Here is a 27,903-nt window from a genome sequence, read left to right as displayed (position 1 = left end):
CCTTCCCCTCCCCCTCCCCTTCCGTGATAAATAAATGTTAACAATAACATCTAGTGTACAGTGAACCCATTTCAGGATGCCTCTCTGTACTAGGTTCCGGGTTCGATTCCCGGCCCGGTCATAGTTACTGTAGGTGGGTTTTTCATCTGAAATGACTTTCTAAAATGAAAAGATCCCAAATTTGAGTTAAATGGTTGAATTGGAAGCTACCCGACGTGTTGTAAATTGTAATCCATCTGGCCCTTGCAGGTTTCTCCCACATTTGTGGTCGCCTCAGCATTGTAAAGATAACTGCTGATTATTAAATATGATGGGAAAGCTGGTAAGCAGCTGTTTTTGCATAACACATGCTTTCGTCGACGTATTACGCCATCATCGTACCACCAAACAGCATATGGTTTACTATAGAAACAAACTAGATAGATAGAAACTTTTTGTCCATTTCAGAAAACAAAAAAAGGAAAATAATTCCCTGTCGACAGTAAACATAAGACAGTAGTGAATACTAACAATACCATACAATAAACAAGCTATTAGTGAACAACTACGAGAAAAAAAATAAAAAATTGTACAAACTATAATATTATTAGCCTGTCTATCCAACATTGTACAGACCAACTAACAAGCATCTGGAGGCCATAGCCACACTGTGTATGTGTGTATTGTGATTGTCAGTTTATATTAGCAACGCATCAACAGAGGAACTTTACATAGGTTACTAGTTAAACGGGTCAAACAGACTTTTAGTGCTTTGAGTAAAATTGTGCTAAACTGCTTTTATACTTTGGGTGTACACTGTTCTGTATCCTCTCCCTAAAGAGTTGAAAGATTATTGAACTTAAATTTGGCTGAAGTTCAATAAGGCAGACTTTCCACATAGATTATCATAGTCGCCCAAAGGGCCTCCCATGCACCAGTTTGTTTTTTATGTTCTTCATTCCTTCTATGCCATGACCTACTTTCCCTTAAAGGAAATCTGTGACATCCTTGGTTGTATTTAGTGGTGGTATTTGTGCGTGTGGGTAACTGTCATTGGAGGCAGACTTAGGATGCATGATAGCATGTGCATCAATTAAATATCCATGCCAAGCTTCCTAAATTTAGGAAATAACAAAAGAAAACGGTTTAGTTTGGGTTTTATTTCTACCTGGAATAAAAGATGATGGCAACGTACAGGTATCCTGCTCCTTTAATATGTGTTGAATCTTTGTTCTCATTAAAAGTTTGCCTGACCTAAATCAACAATTCCATTCCGATGGTTTTGCCTTCTTTAAAAAACGACTCAATTTGATGCACGGCTGATTAATTTTTGTGAGTAAAAATTGTCATATAAACCACAGGTGGAAACATACTGATACAATTAACATGTCCAAATGATTTCAATGAAATATGTAATTGCAGAGTGCAGTGTGCGGCAACAGACAGGTTTATTTAATATTTTTTTGGACAAGAAATCATGTAGCAATGAGTTCTGAGAGGATAAAACACCCTGGTAATATATTCATCTTAAAGAAAGATCTCTATGCACTTATTTGGATGATTTCAGGTTCAGTTTAAAGGCATTGAAGACTCACCCTAAACCATGTGCGGCCATCTGACAAAGTTAACTTTCAGTTGCTTGCAAGTGACGTTTTGTTCGTGTCGCTACAAAATGCAGACAGTACAGACTTAATGAAACGTCATACCTTGTTATCTTTAGCTGGACCTGAGATGTCCATCGCTTTATTGTTTATACACTGTGCTGTGGGTATTGACCGCAGCTGTATGTACTGACTGTACACTAGTGTCTAATTACAGACAGTAGCAAGCTGTGTGTATTTTCTGGGATCGATGGTAGTGTCTAACACTTCCGTTACACCTCATTCGCAACTAGGTCAGATTACCGGCATTAGACCTTTTTTTTGCGTGAGTCTTCAAACCCTCAACTATTGAAAAATTCATTGGAATCGCATTGCAGTGATTGTTCTACCAACTTGCAACTTCAGCCTCTGAACCTAAGCAAGTTGGTTTTGGAACATTTTGCAGCCCTACCACTGGTAAAGAAATGATTCAAGGTTTTATTCCAGGTTTTCTTTCCGATACAGTCAGCACCTCCAAGTTAGATCTTCCTCAGTCGCTGAGGATTTTTGAAACATCTCACAGTGGCAACCAACTGGTGATCATTATTTGAGTAATTCTAACAAATTTCGTGGGCAGTTCTTAATTGCTGATGACGTTGAAAGACTTGTTTGTAAATGATATTCTTATTCCATGATATCCATTCCTGTAGCATTGATACCTTTAATGTAAACTTGCTGTATCTACAGTACGATGTAACACAAAATTCTGCAGTTTATATTTCTGACCTGCTTTCATAGTATTCATACATATTAATTTGATTGATTTCATTGCAATCACCAAGTGATTCATTTTGTTGTTAAGAGTTGGATGTACTCTGTGAAAATCTCAGTTCCCCTAAATTGTTTACATATATGGAATTTAGTAAACAACCTTGCTTTAATGTCTACATAAAAATTTATTGTGCCTCTGCCGTCCAACGGGTCTTGCTGTATGCATTCTAAATGTCCTTGACTTTGTAACAGGATTGAAAATAAAGTCATCGCTAGGTTTTAATGGAAGGGTGATATACATTGAACTACTGTATACTTAACAGTGTATTCAGTGACAAGCCAATACTTAATAGCCTGTCATATTATCAAAATATTAGTATTGGACCCATTCCAAGAAGCTCAAAGTTGCTAGCAGTTTTGAAAATACTTCCAGGCAGGATCTGACCGTGCAAGGGATTATCAGATATTTTGGAGTGTTAACTTTTTTGAGGGTTACTTTAAAGTGAATAAATGTGATCATCATTTGAGTTCCTAGCCTATTTGAATATGTGTGACCATTATTTGAGTTCCTAGCCTAACTGGATATGTGTGACCATTATTTGAGTTCCTAGCCTATCTGGATATGTGTGACCATTATTTGAGTTCCTAGCCTATCTGGATATGTGTGACCATTATTTGAGTTCCTAGCCTATCTGGATATGTGTGACGATCAGTTAACTTTCTAGCATAGTTTGAGGTAAATAAAAATAAAATAAAACTGTTAGCAAACTGCTTATCCACTAGAGAGCCTGTGTAATAGAATGTGTAAAAGTAAGTTGGCCTGACGTTTCGATCCTAGCAGGATCTTCTTCAGAGGCTAAAAAATAACACATAGTTTGAGGTAATGAGGAGAAGTTACAAGAATAACACTCTTTATGGTCTTCACTGCATTCCTGTCACAATAATATTGTCTTGATTTCGCATGAAAAGTGTCAGTTCACAGGAGCAGTCATTGCTGAAACTTGTTGAAGCAACATTTTACCTGAATAAGACATGATTCTCAGACAGGAAAAAACATTTCACCCGATATTGCATTTCCCCCCCAAATTGTTGTATAAATCTCAAATCTAGAGTTTTGTGCTTTTCATACTGTGGCTGTGGCTTAAAGCAAAGCTGTAGCTAAATGAAGTAGTTGTGTCTTTGATATGATGTGCACTGCCCTGTTTCTTCTACCTTTACCATTGGCATTGTGACAGAGGGTGGGGGGGGGGGAGGGAGGGGGAGAAGAGAGGGTGGAGAAAGCTAGGCCCACCAAATATTTGTCTGGCACCCCCAAAAAGGTGTCAGAAATTGTTTTATTCTCAGCATCGGTTCTGTCTGCCCCCATAGAATAGAATTGTGCACCCTCGAAAAAATAAGAAGCAGGTAGCGATGTCCTGACCGACCTGTACCCTTCAAACCTTTTTTTACTGCCACACCAATTTTACTGCCATTCCCCCCTCCCCCCACCCCCGCCCCAAATACAAACATGGAGACTATAGGCTCCTCTTATCACCCTAAATTATATGAGAAATGACCTCCTACCACTCCCTACCCCCAAAATAACAAAACATAAGTAAAATAGTTGCTCAGCTATATGGTGAAACTTTAACTCTTTGTTTCATCTGTTTTCTATTTAGAAAATCTTTCCTCTGAGACACTTTGTAGTCAATTGGTTCAGCCATTCTGCTTCTTCTTCTTCTGGTCACTAAGAAAAGTATGTTGGCATCAAACCTCCAGGAACATAGATTTGGAAACTTATAGCCAGTTTAATTAGCATGCTGGAAATGGAAGCAATCCCAATAATGAAATTTTACAGGGAAATTGTTCACAGTATGTGGAATAAAGCAAAAAAATGGGTCAAGTTGCATATTCTAATCATTTTTTCATAACATGGTGGTTACAAATATCATCCTACAAGCTCTGCTGTGTGTGGTGTACTCTAGCATATATACACCACTCTTGCTGTATCTAAACTGGTGGCAATCTTAACCAAATTATGCAAAATAGGTCAACAAAGACACTGAAAACTATGTCATAAGCAGCTGTTTGAAAGGTCGTTTGTGACTGGTGATCTGATGGGATCACTGCTTCATAGTAGACAGATGGTGCTGGGAAGGTCTCCCTCCCTTCATTTACTGTACACAGCTACGAGACTCGAAAAAAGGTGCATGCAAATGTCCTTTGCAGAAAGACAACACGGTTGGCTAGTTTTGGAATAATAGAATGTTTTGACTCATATGACGATTGGAATTTCTGGTTGATCAAGCAAAACCAACACCCACGATACTTTCAGTAGAACTCATTACCAACAATATCTACATTTTGATTCCACCAGAACCTGGTACCGTGTATCTATACAGAGTGGTTAGAGAGAGAGAGAAAATATTGGCCGAAAATGTAATGAGAAATGATATCTGATAGTTTCATACGCCAAAAGCCTACCAGGCAAAATGGAATCGGCAAAAAAAAAAATCAAACATTAATTCCACCAATGAATGCGATGAAGTATCACGTTTTAATGAGTGCACACGTTCGACAGAAGCGATTATTATTATTATTTTTTTAGTTTTTGACATTTGTTGCGGTTTTGCTCTTGTTATATGCTCTGATGAAGATATCCTGGATAGGAAGTGCACTCATTTACTCAGTACATGAGATATCCTACAAAACCTGAGAGAAGTAATTTCACCTTGAATCTGATTTTATTTCCTAGATTCCCAAGGATAAATGAGTAAAGTCTAATCCATTTTGACAACTATAAATGTAGTAAGCTACTACCTAGTCATGTAGTAATCTGTTCCGATTATTCAGCCCATTTGGAAGCAGTTATTGGCTTGAAGCCTTTGTACGGGTCTCTACAGTATGTGATCAAACACACTGGAACATTACGGGTAGTATGTATGTTATGTTCACACCACGAATAAACTTGATACTGATAGACTGGGTATACAGTAGGTATGTGGTGCAATAAAAGGAAAGAGAACTATGTAGTAATAGTAAAATAGGTGGAAATATCCTTGGATAGGTAAGGTTGGTAGAATTTCTTTTTTTTGGGGGGGGAGGAGGGGAGAGGATGGTGGGGATGGGGTGGTATATAGCTTGGAGCCTCGTGTCCAGTCATGGATCTGGACCTCTTTTTAAAATGATGCAATTGACTTTGCCTCTGGTCTACTCTACTACAAGATGTACAGTTCCCTAGCTATACCTTACCTGGGATAACATATGAGCACTGCTTCCCTCTCCCCATCTGTATAGACTAGTTATTAGTGTCGTTGTTCATAAATTTCCAGACCGGTAAGTTTTGGGGAGTGTGCTGAAATTATTTGCAAGCCTTCGTAGTCACTGAAAATTGAACATTCTTTCGTCTCGTACATTCAAATCGGTGCCCCTGCATAGTTGTGTTCTTAATCGAGCTCATTCCAGTCATTAGTGTAGTAGTCTCCAGAAAGATCTTACTAATGAATTAAGTGAATTTATTAACATATCACTACATCGCCACGGCGACAGGTGGTTTTGCATTGATTATCTAACAACCCAATGGCGAGATGTGTATATGGCTCACAACCATTGGCTGCACGTTTTCGGTTTCTCTGTTAACATTTTAATCCATTACAACCCATTTTTACCCCACCATACATTTAAAAATTCCTCTGTTATTATTTTGTGTGAAACCCATTGAAATTAATGTCTGACTTAATTGCACTCCTGGTGTGATTTTGGGACCAAAAATATCTGTTTACTTAGTAAAAAAAAAAAAAAAATCAAAGAAAAGAAAAAAGATTCATTCTAGTCCTTGCCATGACGATGTCGCTCACTATAATGTTGCCAGATACATTAATATTAAACTGAACAGAACCAATAATATCTCAGTCATGTACACAAATGCTATTATAATGTGGTTTTTATCTGCTAGAGCTTTCAAATTGTCATTATTGTGTGGAAATATTCAAATTTCTGTGTAGAACCTAAAAATCTAAAAAGACCATTTTGCTGCTTCAAAGTATATCATTTTTCAAACTCTGTTACATTAATTGATCAAATTTGTTATAGATGGGGGTAGTTAATTATTACTGCCAATCATGGGTTTGTACGATCACATTCTCATACACATGCTCGCATGCCTCGTGTTCGGTTCGGTTTTTTACCCTATTTCCTAGCCAGGTCCTCACACGACAGACTAAAAATAATAATACCCAGGACTGATTTAAGTATCTGTCCTCGGGACTCTGGAACATAAAGAGAAGTTAGAAGGAATAACTGGGGGCACTCTTCATCCTGGAGAAATTGTCACATTCCAAGACAAACCCCACCTTACAATCTACAGTAGGAATGTCTTGATTCCATGTTGCCTATAGATAGTTTCCATGAATAATGTATGTACTCATCAATTCCTAGTGCTGTCAGTGTAACGGTTGCGTGCCACACCGTTCCTCGCGAAGCTAAGTTTTTTAATGTTAGTGTATTCCGGTATACTAAGCCAATTGCCCCAAAGTACTTAATAACTCTCTTTAGCTGTTGCCAAGTTGCCTTCATAGCTGTCTGTGGAAATATTTAATCCCTGTCGCTGGAGGAGTTAAAAATGTGATGACACAAAAGCCGCACGAGAAGGATCAAAATGATTTCCCAAGGACGTTGCAGCTATGTGTAGGCAAAGAAGTAGCTTGAGACATCAGCTTATGCTATGTTGAGTAGGCTGAAGGGCTTTGTTCATTATTGCAGATTTTTTTAACTTTTTTTTTTTTATACATCCCAAGAACTCTCTGCCAAATCTGGCAATGTGTTTTCGGATTATGGCCATTTCTCAAGGTCCCTCATTACCAAGAGTTTATTTAAGAAAAAGTAGAAAAGGAAAAAATCCTTTTGAGGTCTGGCCACCTTGAAGAAAGTTTAGTGAAAAAAAAAAGAGAAAAAGAAAAAAACCCACAATCTCACAGTTGGATGCATAACACAAGGAGGGCAAGTTCATGGTCATATCTCTTCTAACGAGATAAGTTTTTTTTTGAAGCCCTGGTTCCCCTGACTGACTTTACTGTAGTTAGAAGTATTGAAGTCAATGTTTGTTGGAGCGTTCATCAATACAGCACAGCACTGCCACTTCTAAATTCAGTCGCAGCTGTTAGATCTAATGAAGTGTAAGCATTGTTTTTCTTTCCCCCCCTTTCATTCCCTTTGACCTTGTTGTTTCGATGTGTTTTATTGACTAGTTTTTTTTGTTAATATTGGACTCCATTGTCAATGTGCAGCGAATTTTGATTGCTTAGGCCACCATCCTATCCAGTACTTTTCCTGTACTGCAGATTGCACCGTCATGAATTATTTGCCGTAGTAAAAGGTTGCGTGTTTGCATCCAACGGTTTGAAGGTTGCAGAACTTGGGTTTGACTAAAGGGAAGGTGATACATTTGATCCGTACAAGGACATGGGAATGAAAATAAGGTGCTCCACACCTTGCTGGTGTTGAATGAAGTAGGTTGGATCTTGTTTCGAAAGGTTTTGATATTCAACGTATTATATTAAACATAAATAATATGACCGACAGACACACTCGATATTCTGGCAGAATCTGCTAGAATGGCCAGCTGCAATTTTCGTTGCATTAGTCATCGCGTGCAGTTATATCTCATCTCTTTCCTTCCGTCTGATGAGGAGTTTATCGACTTTGTTGAGAAGAGAAGAAGAATATTTTAGAGGAGGTTATGGGATATGTTATACGATAAAACAATCCTTACATTGAAATTTTTTTATATTTTTTTATTCCTTGTTTGTGAGAGTCTTTGCATATTGTTTGCTATTACCCTATAGAAGCTATTTCCATGTAAAGTTTACAAGAGGGATGGACCACGTAGACATGAGTTTTGCCGTCACTTGGGGTTGTCGTCCTTTGTTGCTATGTGCCGTTATGATTATAAACAGGCATGAACTGATGTACTGATGATATAAATTTCCCTCCCCCTCAGTTCTGGTAAGTAACCATTATCACACCCTCCCTCCCCCCTCCCCTTCACACCCAAAACAACTCCCAAAACAAAAAGGATAGTGATCAGACTGCAACATCAGGTATTCTGAGACTAAATTTAGCAACTATTAATCTCCTTGGTAACAAGGAAAGTTGGAGTTGAACAGATAAAGTTCACCCACAAAAAAGTCTTCCAGACACTTTGGGTCATAGATAGTGGAAGAAAGTAATTGAAAACTGCAGCTTGATTGAGTTTCATACTAGATCCACCTTTAATAGTGTTCTTTAAGAAATCAAAGGTCATTTGAGGTTAATGCAGGTCAACGTCTACAAACTTTTTAAACGTGGTAGCTGCAACAGTAAACCTTGATGTTCATACTTTGTAAATTTGAGAAAGTCCCACTACTGTCATTGAATGTGGAGGTCAAAGGTCATCGAAACCATTTCAAGCACTATAACTAAGTGATAAAATCCTGGATGACCTTTGTACTCTTTATGCAGATCCATCTTAAAGGGTACTGTACCTATAAGAACCTCTTTTGTTCTTTGTGGTGATCAAGGTCATTTGAGGTCAGCTAAGGTCAACGTCTGAAAACCCTGTAAATGCGAAAGTTTCAAAAGCAGAGCTTGTATGTGTAACCTACCTCAGTGAATCATGAGCAATAATGTTTTAATTTAGAGGTCAACTGTAATTTGAGGTCAATGGAGGCTGCATCTTGTGGTTAGGATAGTTGTCCTTAAATACCAAAACCAGTAAGTATTGAGGTTCCCGTCAGATGAAACGTTCATGAGTTGCTAGACAGAATTCGTACGATCTACAAATATGGTATTTTATGATGATTTCAGTATTTTGCAATTTTGCTATTATCTCATAAATTTAAAGTAAATCTTGTTGCCTCTAGTTTCAACTGGTTGATGTAGGTCTTTCTTACGATTGACTGAATCCCAACATCTCCCCCTCCCCCCCCTTCTCCCCATTATCTTTAGTACATTTTGTTTTGATGTTTATGTTTAAAAGTCAATTCTATTTCGCTCTATTAGTCTAAGGTCCAGCATATCAGACTGCTAAATTTCCACTCCAACAAACCGTTTTTTTTTTTTTTTTCCCCTTACATTTTTTTCGTCGTTGCCCGTAGCATTTTTACGTTATTCGCTCGCTCTAGCAGTCGTCGTTCACTTGGGGATATCCTGTAGCCTCGGCTTTGATAGAGTGGAATCAAATGTATTCTGACAGAAACCCGTGGCCTTGGCATTTTGGCAAGTGTCAGAATGGTTTCTTTTATTTTTTTACCCTGTTAAAGAATTAGCCAATAGCATGAATGTGTGACAACGTCACACCGTTAGAACTGGACTTGTCAGTTAAAATCGTGTTATCTTCGTGACTGCTTGACGATTGGGATGACGACGTCGACGATGACGAATGTGAAAACATTCTGAAAATCAAAATTGCTTCTCGTCTTTTAACTGAGGTTTCTTTTCTTGACTAATACTGTATTAGAACAGTTTTGATATTACTCTGGCAATATACGGACGTAGGACTAACTTTACATGTCTGTTCTGCATTCTGTGTTTGACTGTAGCTCTACGGTTTATCAATTTGCGTTTAGTTAAAGAATCGTTCAAAAATTGGTTTCTTGGAGCCGGCTTTAGTAGGCCGGGGAAGGAGAATAAGAGAAGGAAAAGGAGAGCTTGTTATCAATAAAAATAAATTATGGAGCTTAAAATTGTCGACCTTTAAAAGTTTGTGTTTAATTGATTTTGTTGTTGTGTCTTTTTTTTGTGTGTGAAAACAAATCTATTCAATGATCAGCTGAGAATGAACTGGAGCAGGTGTAAGTCTGGCCTGGTCTGCTGCCACCATTTCGATTACACTCCTCCTGAGACTACCGCCCCGCAAAGATAAACAACAGTCAAGTGTATGTTTGATTAATGTTAATGATGGAGTAGCAACGGGTGTTTGCTCTGGTGTCGTACATTGGTAGGGTCTTTTAATACATGTATGTTGCACTATGTAAACTCGACAGAACCATACAGCACATACCCACCGGATTACTACCGATCATGAATACATCTCCCTTTCTATCCTCAACTGTTTGTTTTTCACCAGCAGTAATTCATCTTCCATGTTTTCCCTATTTAATCATGTGAAAATGTTGACGTCTAAAAAAACAGGAGAAATTATGTACTGTCTGTGTTTTAGTGCACACATACTGTAGTCTGCTGCCAAACATGTTTGCAAAAATGTTGTCGCCATTGTTGTATTGAAAATCATTTGCACCCTTGTTGGAATTTGGTCATTATTAGAAAAGCCCTGTGCGTGATTTATTTACTTGTATTGCTAACAGTATTGCATGGCAGTATATCATTGACATATATCAACGAGTGTTTAAGCTAGAACCGTGCACGTAAAAACTAAAAATTTCACCTACCGAATGTGACAAGTTCTCCACCGAAATTTGTGCGTCTCTTTATCAATAATGCTCGGGATTCTTCATTTGTGAGTAACGTAAACAAATGAAAATAAATAAAGAAGTGAATAATTGTTTAAGAACAAAGACGGAAAAGGATTCTTTCCGTGCCCGTTTTCCTCCTTTAAGCTGCCGCAATCAGTTGTAGTTACTGATGTGGATTATAAAGTTTATTTGGGATGAGAAACATTGACAAGATAAAACACAGCTTTTTGAACAGAAGTTTGGAAAGTAAAATTAAACCAAAAAGATGAATTCATTGATAAGTTTATGTAGAATGTCATACCTTGAGATTGCATCTTTGTCTAGCTGGTACAAAGGACAATATGAAGATGTTTTACTTGCTTCCAAATGGAACATTTATTTGAATTTTCTTGATATTGTAGGTATGTACACATGTTGCTGTATGTATATGCTATGTGAAAGGTCTTTACGCCTCCATCAAATTTTTGAATAAATATGATATTTTGTTAGAAATGGATTGACGCAAAGCTTGAGTCAGACTCTTCAAGCATAATATTGTTTTTGGAATTACACAATATGTAACACCACTTTCACATGCCCTAACTCATAGATATATATATATATATATATATGTATATATACCTAGCTTAGAAAGTAGACCACATCTTACCACTGTCCATCCCCCTCCAGTTGACCACTTCAAATTAAATGAGTAAGATACATCCAATTTCTCCGACAAGCACTGCGGTGTGGTTGCAGATCACATTCGTATACATGTGGAAGCAGCACCACTGCATACAGACCTCTTCATGGTATTTACATGTTGGCCATATGATTTTTACAAGAAGTTTTACAGCATTATACATTTTACAGACAAACCAGAAAATTCAACACTGTAGCCGACTGAGTCATTCACTAAACATTTGATGTTACCTCCGAATTAAAACTCATCTATTTTGGACCAGAATTCTTTATTAACCATCGTTGACAATTTTCCCACAAAGTGCTCTGGCTTCAAGGTCAGTCCAAACAAATTTCTGTGATTTTAGCAGGATTAAATTATGCGAAGACATTTCTCAGTTTGCCAGATATATGTAACCTTGGAAGACTTGCTCATTTGTAAGGTGCAACTTGGAATCATACAGTTACAGTTTATTACTTTCTTTCTTTCTTTTAATGAAACAGCCAAAAAGGAAAATGCGCTCTGAAACTGTTGCTATTTCATATCATCGAAGATCTACAGTAGATGGGCAAAGGACTGTATGCGTAGTATCTGTAATACGTCATATTGCAGCACATGAAAGTGTCATCTAGTGTAAAGGAATCTTTTAGGAAGGCATGCATATCAGTAATGTCTGATTCTGCAAGAGCCTAACTAGTAAATTGTATGTGGAATCAGAGCCTATCCATTAATTAGCATATAGTGGAAATGTTGTGCCTTCTCTCAATACATAGTAGTGTAAAGGAATCTTTTAGGAAGGCATGCATATCAGTAATGTCTGATTCTGCAAGAGCCTAACTAGTAAATTGTATGTGGAATCAGAGCCTATCCATTAATTAGCATAATGGAAATGTTGTGCCTTCTCTCAATACATAGTTCTCGAATTGCAGTATGTCAAGTAAAAATACTCAAGTAAAGGAAAACAAGAGCAACTTCTGTGTTTAAAAAACTATATCAGAAAGTCTTACAGTAAAGACAGGCTTCAAAATTCAGACTAATTACTACATTTTTCTATCAGTGCAATATTAATGTTGCGTTTGAATTAATTCAAGGAAAATGCAATTGTGAAATTTGATTTGAGCTAGTAGATTATTTGACGCACTGGAATTTTTTTAGCAAGCTGTGGCAAAAATTTGTGAAATTCTAGGTCTGAAAATACTAGATATTGCATGTTATACATTTCTTTTAATTTTTAATATTTTTAGCATCACAGAAAAACAAAATGGCAACCACCCCCTCCCATCCTTGCCCACACCCCCATCCCACCCTTGCCCCCACCCCCATCCCCACCGACACAAGTTTTAAAACACCAATATTTTCCAAAGTGAAACTTTCCTTTGATATTTGGGGGAGTTGGTCATCATAAATATCTCTGTTGTATTTAAGCTAGCTAGTTAAGATAAGCTAAAAAGATGGTTTGCATAATTTACACTAATTCTTTTAGGTTTTTCTTCATTAGTATAATAATATTGTTAACTCCATATCCTATTAAGCTTAATAGTTGATAAATATTCCTACATGGCTGTTTTCCATCTTATCTGGAATACCACTCTTCCAATGTTTCTTGAATCACATTGTCTGCAGTCTCATTCCTGATAACATCATCAAGTTCTATATGAAACCTCAGTACCCTTGACTCATGTAATAACAATAATATTAATAATCCATTGAACAACATGTAATTAATAGTGCAGCTCAACCCCTCTCTACCTGTGTCTCTCTGTCTGTGGAAGTAAGTGAGGGCGCTCTTTACCTTAGTTTGTCCTACATATTATATCCAGTGAGTTTGTACAGTAAAGTTACAAGCCAGTTGGCTTTTGACCTGTCATCCCTAGATACTACTGCATGCAGGGGACTACTGGGATTATTATTATGATGATAATGATGAATTTTGTTTGAATAGTTTTCCAGGTCACCTATATCCTGTACCTTTTAACATCTCTGTCTGGGTTTGGAGACTGATCAATTGAGTAGTAGTTGTATTGGAAAACCCTCCCCCACTGTCATGACTAAAGGTGTGTCTGTGATATGCAAAGCATCTTCACAAGGCATGGGAGAAGGCTAGCAGGGAGGTGAAAGTGGGATGGGGGTGGGGGAGGGGGGTGGATGGAAGATGTGGACTGTGTTTGTCAATCACCTACCTCAATGATTGGCTCTGGTAGATGGGTGACTGTATGTATATCATATTCTCTTCTAGGTCATTTTTAAATTTTTCAAAATAATTGTTGTTTTTCTTGTCGCAAGTTATGTACACAGCATGCACTTTACTTCATATCCTTACATGAATCTGTAACTTTGTCAAGAACTTGTCAATCTTGAATTGTAGTAAATTAAATAGAGGAACTTTGAGAAAAGAAAAAGGGCAGAAAAGAATTTGTAAATAGATGAGTGGTATTTGAATGGAACGGCAAATGTGGATGCATGTATAAGGACAATTTTTAGGTCTTTAAGGTGTATTTTATAGAAATAACAGGATAAAACCATTGAAAACATCGTCATTTACAGTTTGTATTTTTGCCATTTTTGTTACTAATTTTTATAACAATCTTATATTTGTATTAATGTTCTCATGTATGATATTAGTCAGTTTTAGTGAGTCAGGTGTTGGGAGAGGGAGGTGGGGGGGGGGGGAGGGGGAGGAGATTGGGTAACAAGCTAAAATGAAAAAATGTGGCTAATCCCGTCAGAAACTAACAACTAGAACAGGAATGATTTGGAGTGTCCTGGATTTTGTTCATGAACTTTCAGTAGGTACAGTTTGTATGTTGTATACATTTTTAAGCAAATTGCAAATATATGTTGTTATAGATGGAAACAGTGGGACACATCTATCTTTAGGGGGGGGGGGGAGGGGTACACAGTCGACAATCACCTCCAATTGGAACAAAAACAAAGACTTAAATATATCCCAAATCCGAACATTCCATATACTGTAAGTGATCAAATACTTTCACTGTATAACGTTTTGTTTAACCCAGATTTTGTGTGTGTATGTGTGTGTAGTCCATTGCTAGTCAGGACTCCCATTTAAGTTGAACTTAACTTTGCCCTTTAACCCAGATTTTTCTTGTCTCTGATCTCAGTGTACCGCTTGGCTGGATTGTGTTTCACAGGAAGACACATGGCAGGATAACAGATCTTTATTACCTAATTTAAATTGTGGTCTTTTGCCTGCATGGTACATTTATAGGCTTCCATTGTTTTAATCTTTCGGCTCACTTAATAGTAAGCAATACTATATGATACGTGTGATTGTGCATGTACCGTATGGTGTTGTGTATGTGTGCATGTTTGTGTGTGTGGGTGGGAGATATGTCATTTAAGTTGTATTTTTACCTGACTGTACCTGTGAAAACTTTCTCTGCTATTATAAATAATATAATCAAAGTGTACCTTATCAAAGTTATATCTAAAAACAATCATCGTTTATAATATGCATTTTCATAAGATCATAAGATCACAAATCCAAGTGAAATTAAAAAAAAAAAAAAACTTTCTCCAAGGAAGAACAGATTTTTTTACATCAAATTAAAAACCAACTTATAGAGAAAGTGTTTTTTTGTTGGTCACTTGAGGTCAGTAGAAATCAAACTCTGAGAATCGTCAAAACAATATCTGCAGTAGGAAAAGCTTTGGTGGGACTCAGTATTTAGATCCACCATATTGTTAAGGGATGCTTTATTGGCTCCAAATATGCTAGATATTCAAATATGGTCACATTTGGTCAAAATTCTTAAACTGTTTTAATTACAACCTTCGAGGAAATTTTCCTCACTGGGACATTTTCAGTCATCTTGTGTTCCTTAAAAATATCTGAGAACAATTTGGAGAGTAAAGACCTCCAGGAAAGTACTTTTTGAAAACTTCTAGCAATTATAGTGTGCTATAATTTAGGGCCTATAACTGACTACCTTTAGAACCCTTGTAAACACACAAAATCCTAAAGTAATACATCGATGAGTTTGCAATTTAGTAGGACATTGATCAGCATTTGTACCAAATCTTACCAAAAACCTTGCAGATCTCTTGAAAAAATAAGTACTGTTCAAACTATATGATGATATGCAATGTTACTAACCAAATTTTAACAAAAATATCTCCAAAAAGTGTTACTTCCCTCATATCTTCTCTGATTTAAATATTTATCTTAAGCTTGTAAAAAGTTACCAAATATGACAACATCAACATAAGAGTTCATTGATCCCTGTTTAAAATATTGTGGCTATGAAGAATTAATGTGATACTTGATGCCAAGCTTAATTGCCGTAATATTATCTGGTGAGCTAATTTCGGTGGAGTATCCTAATAAAACGATTAGTCTATATTTAGGCGTGAGAGTATACAGGTTTTAAAGCAACAGATTGAGATGATTTTGAAGTTTATGATATACATATTTTGAGGCTTTTGCAATATTAGTAAAATCCCATACAATTATGGAGTTCATTAGTTTGACTAATGAAGTTTCATTTCAAAACAGTGACGTCACAGTTTGACAATTTTTCTATTTTCCATTTTGTGAGTATTTGATAAAATATTGTTGAGGTGACAAGGTACAAGACTTATTGAAGACCAAATCCGTTAAAGTTGATTCTTGCGGTTTGTCACTTCCATCAGTTGAAAAATCTACCTGGTTGCTGTAATGCAGGAACAGTGCGCAGTCTTACATTGTGTGATGTTTCGGTAAGTTAAGAAAAATTGTCATGATTTCAGACGCAGAAAAATAAAAGTTGTTTTCAATAAATCTGGAATCAAAGGATGGCTGTAGACAAAATTGTGGACCAATGAGAATAACAAAAAACTATTTTGATGCTGAGAAGGTATGAATTGTTATCAATATAGTGGCAATCTGCTTCACTTACAGTACTTGTCACCACATAATAATAGCACCACCACTGTACTGTATCTGGAAAAAAAGTTTTAGCCCTGTCTGTCCCCGTGACTGGACGCTATTCATCTAGTTGTCTCCCTATTCTGAAATCAATTTTGTCAATATTGTTCTAGGAGTTTTTTTCAGAATTCACAGAAGTATTACATGAAATAATATCCAGGTTTTTTTTTAAAGAGACGTTGCAAAATGTAAGATAACACACCCCTTCCCCACTTTCTTTGTACCCTCTCCCCTTCTAAAGAATGTAAGATTAATAAATTGTTCTTTGTTTTTTCAAGAAGACCATGGTTCCCATAATTAACAAACCTCTATGATTTTAAAATAAAATAAAACTGTTAGCAAACTGCTTATCCACTAGAGAGCCTGTGTAAGTGAATGTGTAAATATAAGTTGGCTTGACGTTTCGATCCTAGCAGGATCTTTAAAAAAAAAAAAAAAAAAAAAAAAAAAAAAAAAAAAAAATCACATATGATTTTAATATTAAATATGCTCCTTTAAATGAATTGAGCTGATTTTGTTTATATTCCTGGTCAGTCGCCCCTACCGAGGGAAACAATTAAGTTTTATTTGGGTGAGAATCAGGATTTAGTTTTACTTTCTTCATGCTTGTTCAGGTGCCTAATTAAACATTACATCTTTTTTAGTCACGCGAAACGCCACAATAGATACAAACCATTGTAATATTTTATGATTTTCCTTATTTTGCTACGGAAATAAAAAAAGACTCATTGATGCTAATGTAGCGTTGTGATCGGCCGATGATAAGAGAAGGGAAATGCGTCGTCGAGACTATTTAGAATCGATTTCTGTTGATCGTCACCTTTGGCCTACATTATTTCAAGTAGGTAGCCTATCAGCTATTTGCTTGGCTCTATATAGACAAGTGATGGTCTCTGAGCATGTACCGTATGTCAAACCAGATTTTTATTCGATTTTTACGACTGCCAGTGCCAAAGGTTGATTATGCTTGAAATGTTTTTGGGATGCTTGTGTTCAATCAAGCATTTGTTGGTTAAAACTAACACTTCTCTAAAAAGTGCCCACATAAGAGATGAATGTTGGCTTTCAGTTTTATGTACGATAAACATCGTTTCGGAGTTTTGAGAACCGCGTTAAATCAAGATGAACAGGAATCAAGTGGGTAGATTAGGTTTATGTCCTCTTAAACTGATAAATTTCTGTTTATGAAGCTAGCAAAATATCCCAAGATGCATTGTTATGTCTCCACACATCTGAGTTTATGTTGCCTGTTTGGGATCCATTTTTTTACTTGCCTATACATTTTTCTTAAGCATCTCTGTATCCCATCATACAATGCTTAAAACCCGGCCAAGTTGTCTCAAGGACCCTCGAGACTAGATCATAATCTAGTAAAAAGGCAATGGAGTTGTTGTCTCTAAGATTGGTTTATAAGACAGAGGTTAAAGAGAGTATTTATGATGTTGAAGTTGCAATACACTTGTGGTTAGTGTAAATGAGAAGCCATTTTATCTGCCACTTCAAACTACTTTGAAAATTGTTGGGATATTCTAATAAAACAACTAAGATATGTTTGAGGTGAAATCATCTCTCGCGACGACCACGACAAAAATGTGCTACAAAAAGTACAGCAGTGGATGAATGCTGTTTGACTTGTAACGTTGTTGTGTCTGTTGAACTAACATGATTGCACAGCTGGTAGCCTGATCAAGGAGTTATGAATGCACATTCTAAATGAAGCAATCAATTCAGTTCAAAGATTGATACAAAGACTACTAAAACAGGATTGGAAGGGGTGTTTCTTATGGGGAAGGAGAGGTGAGGATGGAAGAGGAGTTTTGTTGCCAGGAGGGGGCGGGGGGGGGAAACTACAGTACAGCTGTAATGCCACATCAACTTTAAGTGACATTTAGCTTGCTTCCTCAATTACCTGTCCCCTCACAACCTTTGGCACTCTTGGGCTAGCACACCTGGAGCGAAGTGATAACCCTTTTAACACTTCCAGAAGTGATCGGTCTTGGCTAGGGCATTCATTGCTAAAAAGGTTAATACCAATTCCAATGGTAGAGCAAGACTGCTGAGGTTGTGAAGAGACAGGTAAGCTCATCACTAGTGTGTGTGTGTGTATGTATATATACATATATATATAGACACACAAGTGATGAGCTTACCCATGAAATATATATATATATAGTATAGTACACATATATGGTAACCTACAGTGTGGCCATGTGGTTACTCCAGTTTCACGCCTGTGTGGCGATCATCAGACGACTGGACGCAAACGATTTGTGTAACCTTATTTATTCCTAGCATGGCTGGATGGTCTGTTACCATGGATACACTATTTATGACACTTTAGAGACACATGTGTATCTAAACCTGTAACAATTTATTCACTCATGCTTTTTGAAACCTGTCTCCTCTATAAGTATGCACTCTTAATCTACCTAGCCTACAAAAATTGGTGAATCGTTCTCCCTGTCTAAGGTCTGTGCCTCTCTCTGTTGGTCAACCTCCTGCGAGCTGGACTTTATTAAAGCTTTAGTGTTAATTACTTCTTATCAGACATGTAAGTACCTGAACAAGAGTATATGGAATCTAGGCTTCTCATAACTATATGATCACTACCTGTCTCAACAGGAAACTTCACGGAAAAGGTCTTCCTTTGAAATGGGTTGACGATATTAAAAGAGTGATTTTGTATGTATTTGATGAAGTCATTAGTGTTCTGTCATTAGAGGTTGTTGTCTGTTTAGACTTTGTTTGCTTTGTGGCAGTAAGTACTGTCTAACAACCATTTCAAAACACTAGCCATGTCTTGAATCATGTTTCCCTGTTGGACTTCCTTTTTGATTTCTAGCTGAAGGGAAAGGAGTCTTATAGTCTAAATATGACAAAATAACACAATTATCAGGATTGTCAAACACTAGCCTGAAAGTAATATCTACATTCAACCCCTCTCTGAGAAATTTTAGAATGCTGAAAAATCAGTATTCTGCTGGGTTTTATTCTCTCCACAAAATTCAGGTACACGGTTTTCACTTTCCATCCTATAATGTGGTGTGGTGGAGTGCAATATGTCTATTACACATTTGATGAGAAATTGTCCTGGGAGGGTCGGAAAGAGTCGAGGCCGAAGAAATTGTGAATGAAGTGTTAAGAGGACTCTGTAATGTTGGTCTGATGATGTTTCTATTTGTCTTCAACGCATTAAGAGCCTGAAAAACTGCCTTATTTCCATTGATCCTGGGAAAGACTAACGTACTTCAAAGTTCTGTGATGTTTCCACCGTGGAAAAAGTACTGCGACCTTAACGTCTTTTCTGCCATTATTTATAGGTTTCTACCAGCAAGTGTGACAATTTTTGTCTGCTGTTTTGCGCTGGTACAATATATGTCGTAACTATAAATATATTGTAAGCGTGAATGCACTTATCAGTATTTAATATGAAAGGTAACTTTTTTGACTTCTGAAATGACATATCTAGTAAAGTACACTCTCCCTACTGTACATAATTATGGTTCCAAAGGGCCAGAAACGATGCTGGTTCGTGGGCTTTTTGAGTCCTTAACCAAATAGGCAAAAGGGTATATATGCAATAATGAAGGCATATGAGTGTGTGTATATAGTGTGCATATAATGTCTGTATGTATACATGTTTGATGCCCTCACTTTTAAACACAATATCACAAATAAAGGGTCAGTCATGCAGTTATCATGAGAACAAGTTCCCTTTCATTTCGGTTGGTCAAAATTTAGATAAAAAATTGTGAAAATCAATCTTGGAAGCTTGATTCATAATTTGTAGAAACATTGTATGTTGTAACAAGGGTACAGCATGTGGGTCAAAGTTCTTAATGATGACAACTGATAGCAAATCTCCAGAAGGGGAAAACTTGACAAATGTCAAAGGTTAATGTGTGTGTTTCGCATAATGAGTACATGTGCCTATTTTTTCACTCGTGTTGCATTAATGGTTATTTCTTGTCGGTAGTGTCTCCAAAACATGAAGCTGTGAAATTTTTGGAAACTTTACAATCTCAAGAACGGTGACTTGGAGAATATAGGACCGTAATATAATTTGCATAACGTCTATGCACGGTTTATTGGTGAAGGTCATATATATGTCACTTGGGGTCAACAGATCTACCTCAAAACCTGAAGAAGTTGTGCACCCAATATATATCTGAAGAAGTGACACAATACTACTGGTACACCGCTATTGCGCTTGTAGTATAATGCTCACAAGGTCTATACTGTTTTTGAGTGGGTTTAAGTAAAGTTCGTTAGTGGTTAAAATGTGACAACCTTAAAGAAGCTGGTTTCTTATAAAGTTAATGTTAATTTTAGACAAAGGTTGTAATTGCAATGGATTGTGGTATGAGTTTAACAGGTTTATTAAAATATCCTCGCAAAGACATGGCTTAGTTGGCATGTTGTGAATGCGTCATAAATGGGTCATGAACATAAACTTTAAGTGAAAATTAAAAAACATCTCAACATTTTCCACAGGAATGTATTTCTTGTTTATATACCTATTTTCATTTTAACTTCTCTCAGTATTGTATCTCTGTAAATTGTTGCTTTTCATTAGGAGAGAATAGAAAGTTTATAGTTACAGTGAACTAAATAATTTTTATTTTGTATTTATCGACCCCCATAAGCTTTGTTATAGTTGCCCATCGGTAATTTGGTGGGATGTCATACCTGATTCCTCATTCCAACAATTGTTGCTATTCTAAGTCTGAATTATTTTGGAAAATGGTTTGTTCAACCTTGACCTCTTAGTTGACCTTGGTGGTCATCTGTGTATTTAATGCACATGCACTCCTCATTGTCAGCAGGTGTTCACCATTACAGAATATAGTGCAAAGGTTGACCTATATATATATATATATATATATATGGCTCTCCATATATGGCTCTCCTTTGGTGATATAACTTCTTTTCTAAGCGAAGCTGTCTTCTAGTTGGTTAGAATACATCATTAGTAACGTCACTTCTTCATTGCTTACCTGTCTCATCGACACCATAGCATTCTACTTCACCTACAAGGATCTGGTGGTAACAGTTTTAGCTTTTTTCCCCCATTTGTTTTCTGGTCTGCTGATTCCATCCCCCCCCCCAAGTACCTAAACATTTCCTGATTTCAAAGATTCCTTATCATTATTTATCTAGATTTTGGCTGGACTCTTCCAGATCAGATTCATCTCTGAAACTTGACCTGCACCCTTTTCAATTATGGGCATTTTTATGGTGTGTGTGTGGGGGGGGGGGGTGGGGCGGGTTGAGATGGATGGGGAGGAAGGCTTCTTCAAGTGATTGCTCATTTTAATATTCATGACTATTCATGTATGTGTACACATATATATTGAGAATAATGAGATGACTTTATTAATTTCCTTCTTTTCCTCTCTCCCACCAAAGCAGTTGAGGGCATCATCAAGACAGAATGGAAGGGCAGAGTACTAGCCTCACAAACGGTTGCTCTGCTGGGAATATCCCGACCGCTACCGGCCAAGTATTGAACGGGGTCGGTAGTAGTATCTACCCGACCAGCAAAGAGACAAAATCCAAGCCAGAGGGGAGTACATCGCAGGAGGCTGCACCCACGAAACCGTCCACTCCGTACCGCAAGCAGAATCGGATCGGTGAGTCACATTTTTCTGGCTTTCGAGTCAGACTTTTTTGAGGATGGGAATTTGTCCGAAGATTTGTTTGATATCGGTGGTCAAGGGATGTTACTTTCATCGTCCTCTAGTGTTTTTTTGTTTTTGTAATTAATCGCAAATTAATTAGTGTCACTCTTTCTGTCAAGTTGTGCCTGCCTCCTCCCAGTGGAGAATCCTGAATACTACTATGGACCTGGTTTGAAAGTCGAAAGTTATAATCATAACCTACCTACTTCAGGAATAATGAATGGATTATCATCAATAGTTAAGCTATTCAACTGAAAACATCAAGGGGAGGGAAGTTATTTGTCACAAAAAGTTCAGCATTTTGTAACTTTGGATGTACGACTTTACTACTAAGCCTGCTGCTGTGTGGGTGATAGCACACACACACACAATGGTATCGGGCAGCCACTGGCCTCACTTCTGCCGTAACTGTCTGTACGCATTACCCAAAGAGATACATGATAATCATATCATCATCCAAAGTATTGACTTGTTGAGGTGTAAGTAATCGACCAAAATGATAACTTGTACGGTATTTGCTTTCCCCAAACCAAAAACAAAAATAGGAAGTAGGAGAAAATCCGACTACGCAATTCAAGTCAACCCCCTCCTCCCACCTGTCTAGGGGGGTGGGGGGAGTTCCTCACACACAATCAAACAACATCTCATTTTTACAAAATCATTCTTCTTTTCCAGTTGCTATCAAAAATGACGTAATTTGTTTTAGCATAGTCCATCCGCCCACTGGTGGGAGGGGATTTCCCTTTCTGTAGCCTTAAATAGTGGAAAGAGAGAGATGTTGAAACTGTTAAATATTCATCAATTCGCCTGTAACTATGAATATTCATTACGGTACTTCTTTTGTTATGATTCAATATTATTCGATTAGGTGACACTAACCTGGTTTTTGTCGACATATGTGTTCCATGCGCACAGCAAACAGACCAATATTCTCTCGTAAAGACAACATAGTTTTGCAAATTCTAAAGATGTGATTCTTACAGTAAAAGACAAGAAAAACTTCCGTTGTCTAACAGCCTTCGGAAAGTACATAGTTCAAATTAAAAGCTGACAGCCTTCAGAGAACTGCTATAACATCATGGTATTGTTTTCATTAATTTTGCCCCAATTCTTGTCAAGGTAAAGTCTGTTTCTATGACTCTATTGATTCGCTTCCCAAGGTGAAAGTCATATGGATGCTTGCCGCCCCCCCCCCCATAAAACCAGAAAATATGTATGGTGAGAGAAAAAAGAAAAGTTTTTTTTTTTGCCACGGTGGTCTGTCTAGACACTGACTAAAGTCAAAATTATTCTTCAAGGCCCTATGCCTGGGTGGAACGGTTGTAATTAAGTCCATAATTAGATGTTTGTTTGATAGAATGTTAAGATAAAATCTTGACGATCTAAGATACAAACTTGTAATATAATTTGCTCCTCTTTTACCTGTCTAAATATTATAATAGTTACGATATTAAATATATAATTAATCGTTGTTTTTTTCCCAATTGGGTTTATTATGTCTTCCTAAAGAAGCTTATTTTGTTTTTTTAATTTTTAATTGGCAATCTCCAATGAGGTTACAAAATGTAGGTCATTTGTCTTAATTGAGTTCTTCTCAGTCTGATTGTTAATTAAGACAATGAAAACAACTACTATGGAATCTAACACATCTTTTGTTGAATATGGCTCTTTAGAAAACTTGGTGGCTTATTGATCAAAGTCTGTGCCTGGCTGACAGCCCATAAAGCCAGCGCCTCTAAAGCTAGAAACAATATCAATCGGAAAACATAACATTTATTTTGGATTTACGTTAAATGTGTACATAATGTGTCTGTGTTATTCATTTGGTGCGTGTTCTGTTGTCTATTTTTGGCAAAGCAGGATGTTAAGTGATAAAGATTTCAGAGGTTATATAATAATGTAAAAGCTTCAATTAGTTATCCACAGGCCTGATGAGGGGAGGGGCAGAGGGGATGGGGGATGGGGGGAACCTCTTCCCCCCAAAATGGGTCAATTGTGAGGCCTGTTGAAACTTGGCAAGAAGAATAAAGTATTCTCATTTCATATAGTTGGGGCCAAATGAAGACTTCAGAGAAGGGGCCTGGTGGCATAACGGTCCCAGGGTTCCACTGGGTTACGCAATTAGATTTGAAACCCAAGAACCAAATATTGTTATGAAATATGTGGTTTAAAGGAGCATACCAAGGAAAGAAAGAAAGTACATCCTTCAATGAAATTTAATCCGTGGCTCAGCTCATGCAAATGGAATTCGGTATTTGCCATCCATTTGGCGTAGAATATGTTCTAATTTACTTCGCTCCTCGCTTACCTGTCTCCCCACAACATTAGCACCTCATTCTCCTGTGTCTAGTATGCCCTGGTAATCTTTTAACACTGTGCACCCTCAGCGACCGGCTCCTCCAGTCGTTGCCCTTCCTTCTCATTCTACCATTAGGTATTTGCCATCCCATTTGGCATAGAATATGTTCTATTACATTACTTAGCAAATATATTATTTAAACGACATATCCTCATTCTTTTGACCTCATTATTTACTGAAATGACACGCCGACCGAGGAATGCAGTGGAACGGCATCGTTTTATGCATGTAGTATGTGTAGTACAAGAAAGGAAAGACAGTTGAGTAAAAGTCAATGAGAAATCTGTACTTAAATGAGTAGATGATGTCACAAGCAAATCCAAATCTTATCTTTCTCTTGAGTTTGTACCAGACATGAAGAATGATCTAAACATAGTTTTGACTCTATGCCAAAGTCTTATGTGATTAAATGACGTAGATCCTTTCCTATTTTCCTATTCCAGTTATTTATTCTCTTTCAGCGTGACGCAAACAAACAAAGTGCATTTACTCGCGTGTCCGCGAATCGCGGTACTTTGAAATGACAATGTTTCACGAACATTTAGGAATCCGGGCAAACCGAGTGCATTATCTGTTATTTATTTATTGTTTATAGCGTAGAGGTAAATTAGTTATGAAAATGAAAATGGTGTCATCCATGGGCTTTTAGAACTAGTTGTTTTGTTAGTATTAACTAGCTTTTAGTTTTTTTGTTTATTCGTGGCCCCGTCGTCAATTTATGATTTCGGTAGTTGCTATTTGTAACAAGAGCGAGCATTAGGATTATAAAAATTTAATTTCATCCTGGAATACTTTATAAAAGTTGGGTTGAATTTTTTCCCATTCTGAGTCTTATTTGTAACTCCATAGTACGAAAGAGAAGACTTAAAGCATCTCTAATAACATAAAAACATACTCAATTTGTCTAGATCATTGAAAATTGAATTTTGCATTAGATATGAAATGAAATAGAGCCAAGTATTCAAAAGACCAACAAATTTTTATATCTGTGAAGCCCAAATGTTTCTGTAATAGAATACTTGGTCTATAACTCACAGGGGCTTGACGACATAAAATGGTTGACTACTCGCCAAATTGGCGAGCATGAAATAAAATTCCTCTCATCACGACGAAAAATTCATTCACACGCAGCAAATGATAATCGGTTACATTCGAAGCTTGTACAATGCCTACTGAATGTTACAAAAAACCCAACACATATTTCTAGCCTAGCCTAGCCTTCTAGCCTAGCCTAGACCTATACCTGACTATTTTCAGCAGCAAAATGATTTAAATCAGGTAGATCCCTTTAGAAGAAAGAGTGAATGAATGACAGGATTTTATACAGGCCAAATTACAGGACAAATTTTATATGATTGTCCTGCCCTCCAAATTTTCCTTTATTTAGAAAAACTTAAATCAGCTATGGAGTGCTATACATCAATTTCAGATTGCATTGTGACCTCCCCCCCCCCCCCAGGAGAAAAAAAAAAAACTGTTATCTCACTTCCCATCACCTTGAAGATATTAAAAATATAAAGAAAAAGAAAGAATACTGGTGGAGCCATCCTGTTTTAGAGGGAATGTTTTACAATAACTTTTAACATATAGTGTAACTTTCTTTGTTCAGAACATGACTGAAGCATACAACAGGAAGTAATGTTAGGTACTACAGGATTAAACTTTTAACCATGCTTGTCTGTTTACTACCTAAATTCTTTGTTGTTCTTTTGTCATGAAAGTGCCAGACGAATACAATCAATTGTAACAGTTGTAATAACATGAATTGTCTTTAAAGGAAACATTTAAAATTGTGTTATTTTTGTTTTGAAATCCAATGTCAACACTGATCCAGGGGTAGACGACTTTGATATCAGATGTATTTATAGATCAGCTACTACTAGTACTAGGCCTAGAGCCAAGTGTAATCTTCTGTTGTTTATCATTTAGAAATTGGTTGATATTTACCAGCTAAGTACACCTAAGTGTGCATGTTGGTACATTGCAACAGTGGGACTAAACAAATTTGTTACAAAGGTTCACAAATGATATGGTTAGAGAACAATTTAATCAATGAAAGTGTGCAAGTTGCCTTTTTTTCAGGAAGCTAAAAGAATTATCTCTATACCAAGAGGTGCAAATCCTAATTTTCAAAGATTTTCTTCTCCGTCTGTCTTACTTACCTGTCTTCACACTAAACATGCACTCTGTCTTCTGTCCGATTTGATCAAACATGTTTGTATTTAGCAATGTTTTCCCCCACTGGATTACTGGCAGGGTTTACCTTCCATTCTTACTATAATGAAGACTTAAGTACCAAGTTTTACACATGTATGGAGATGGTTCCAATGGTTTTTATTGAACCCGAGTAATACCAGAAATATTTTAACATTGGGATTTACTTCATTCCATCCTAACCTGTCTACAAGATACAAATATTCACTCTGATTTATCTAGCTTATTACTACAACAATTGTTAAAATTTTAGAGCTGTGCCCCCCCTATCCCTCTCCCCCCGCAATGTTTACCCCTTCAGATCCATGCTATCTTCCTTCCCACTCTAAACCATGCCAGAACCTTAACAACATGGTTCTTACTGAGGATCTTTAGTTTTACTGACTGCCTGTAGTCTGGTGACTAAAGTTCTTATCGTTTATGAATTTTCATTCTTATGCAAAATCATTTAGAAAATGGAAACAAATATAATTTAAAGGCATTGAAGACTCACCCCAAACCGCGTGCGGCCATCTGAAAAAGTTAACTTTCTGTTGCTTGCAAGTGACGTTTTGTTCGCGTCGCTACAAAATGCAGATAGTAATGAAATGTGATACCTTGTTATCTTTAGCTGGACCTGAGATGTCCATCGCTGTATCATTTGTACACTGTGCTGTGGGTATTGACCGCAGCTGTATGTACTGACTGTACACTAGTGTCTAATTACCGACGGTAGCAAGCTGTGTGTGTATTTTCTGGGATCGATGGTGGTGTCTAACACTTCTGTTACACCTCATTCGAAACTAGGTCAAATTACCGGCATTAATAGACCTTTCATTTTGCGTGAGTCGTCACACCCTTTAAAGACGTTTGTGGTTGATGATTGATCTACTCCTATTAGCTGTGCTTATAGTCTGTTGGGACTCAGTATGTACTGGTACAGTACATAGTTGCACTTTGTACAGGTTTCTCTAAGTATCATGCTGTGATGTGCTTTAAGGTAGTCAGTCTTGCAACTTGCAGCATGTTGTTATTATTAGAAATGGTTACATTAATTCACTTCAACCCCTGCCTGCACCCCTTGGTGGTCCAACCTTGACCTCTGACCGGTAGTCTTGCTATATAATTATTAATGTCTCGTCATGCTTTCAGGGCAAACATTACGATTTCAGCCAAGGTTTTTTCTCTTCTACGAGTTTCATTGTCCTTGGATGGGAGGGCTGGATGTTTCCTCAAAGATGCAACAAAGATTGCATTATTAGTAGGTCAATTCCTCACCTCAAATTATAGCAAACACTACTCCCTTTGAACGTTGGCTTTACA

The 27,903-nt window shown here is 37.1% G+C and overlaps 1 protein-coding gene across 3 annotated transcripts in view; it reads left to right on the top strand.

The window, feature by feature from the left end:
- Positions 1 to 27,903, top strand: part of LOC139969418 (peroxisome proliferator-activated receptor gamma-like) — a 231,189-nt gene that overhangs the window by 16,885 nt on the left and 186,401 nt on the right. For 2 of the 3 annotated variants that reach the window (XM_071974363.1, XM_071974365.1), the window contains exon 2: positions 21,760 to 21,980. In XM_071974363.1, the coding sequence (XP_071830464.1) occupies positions 21,782 to 21,980 (199 nt within the window). In that variant the 5' untranslated portion in view covers positions 21,760 to 21,781. Of the gene's footprint in view, positions 1 to 21,756; positions 21,981 to 27,903 lie in introns of all 3 variants that reach the window. The other variant, XM_071974364.1, reaches the window with a different exon arrangement.

Source organism: Apostichopus japonicus, chromosome 7 (assembly GCF_037975245.1).
Source record: "Apostichopus japonicus isolate 1M-3 chromosome 7, ASM3797524v1, whole genome shotgun sequence".
NCBI classification, from domain to species: Eukaryota; Metazoa; Echinodermata; class Holothuroidea; order Aspidochirotida; family Stichopodidae; genus Apostichopus; species Apostichopus japonicus.
This window is presented reverse-complemented; position numbering and strand designations above follow the sequence as displayed.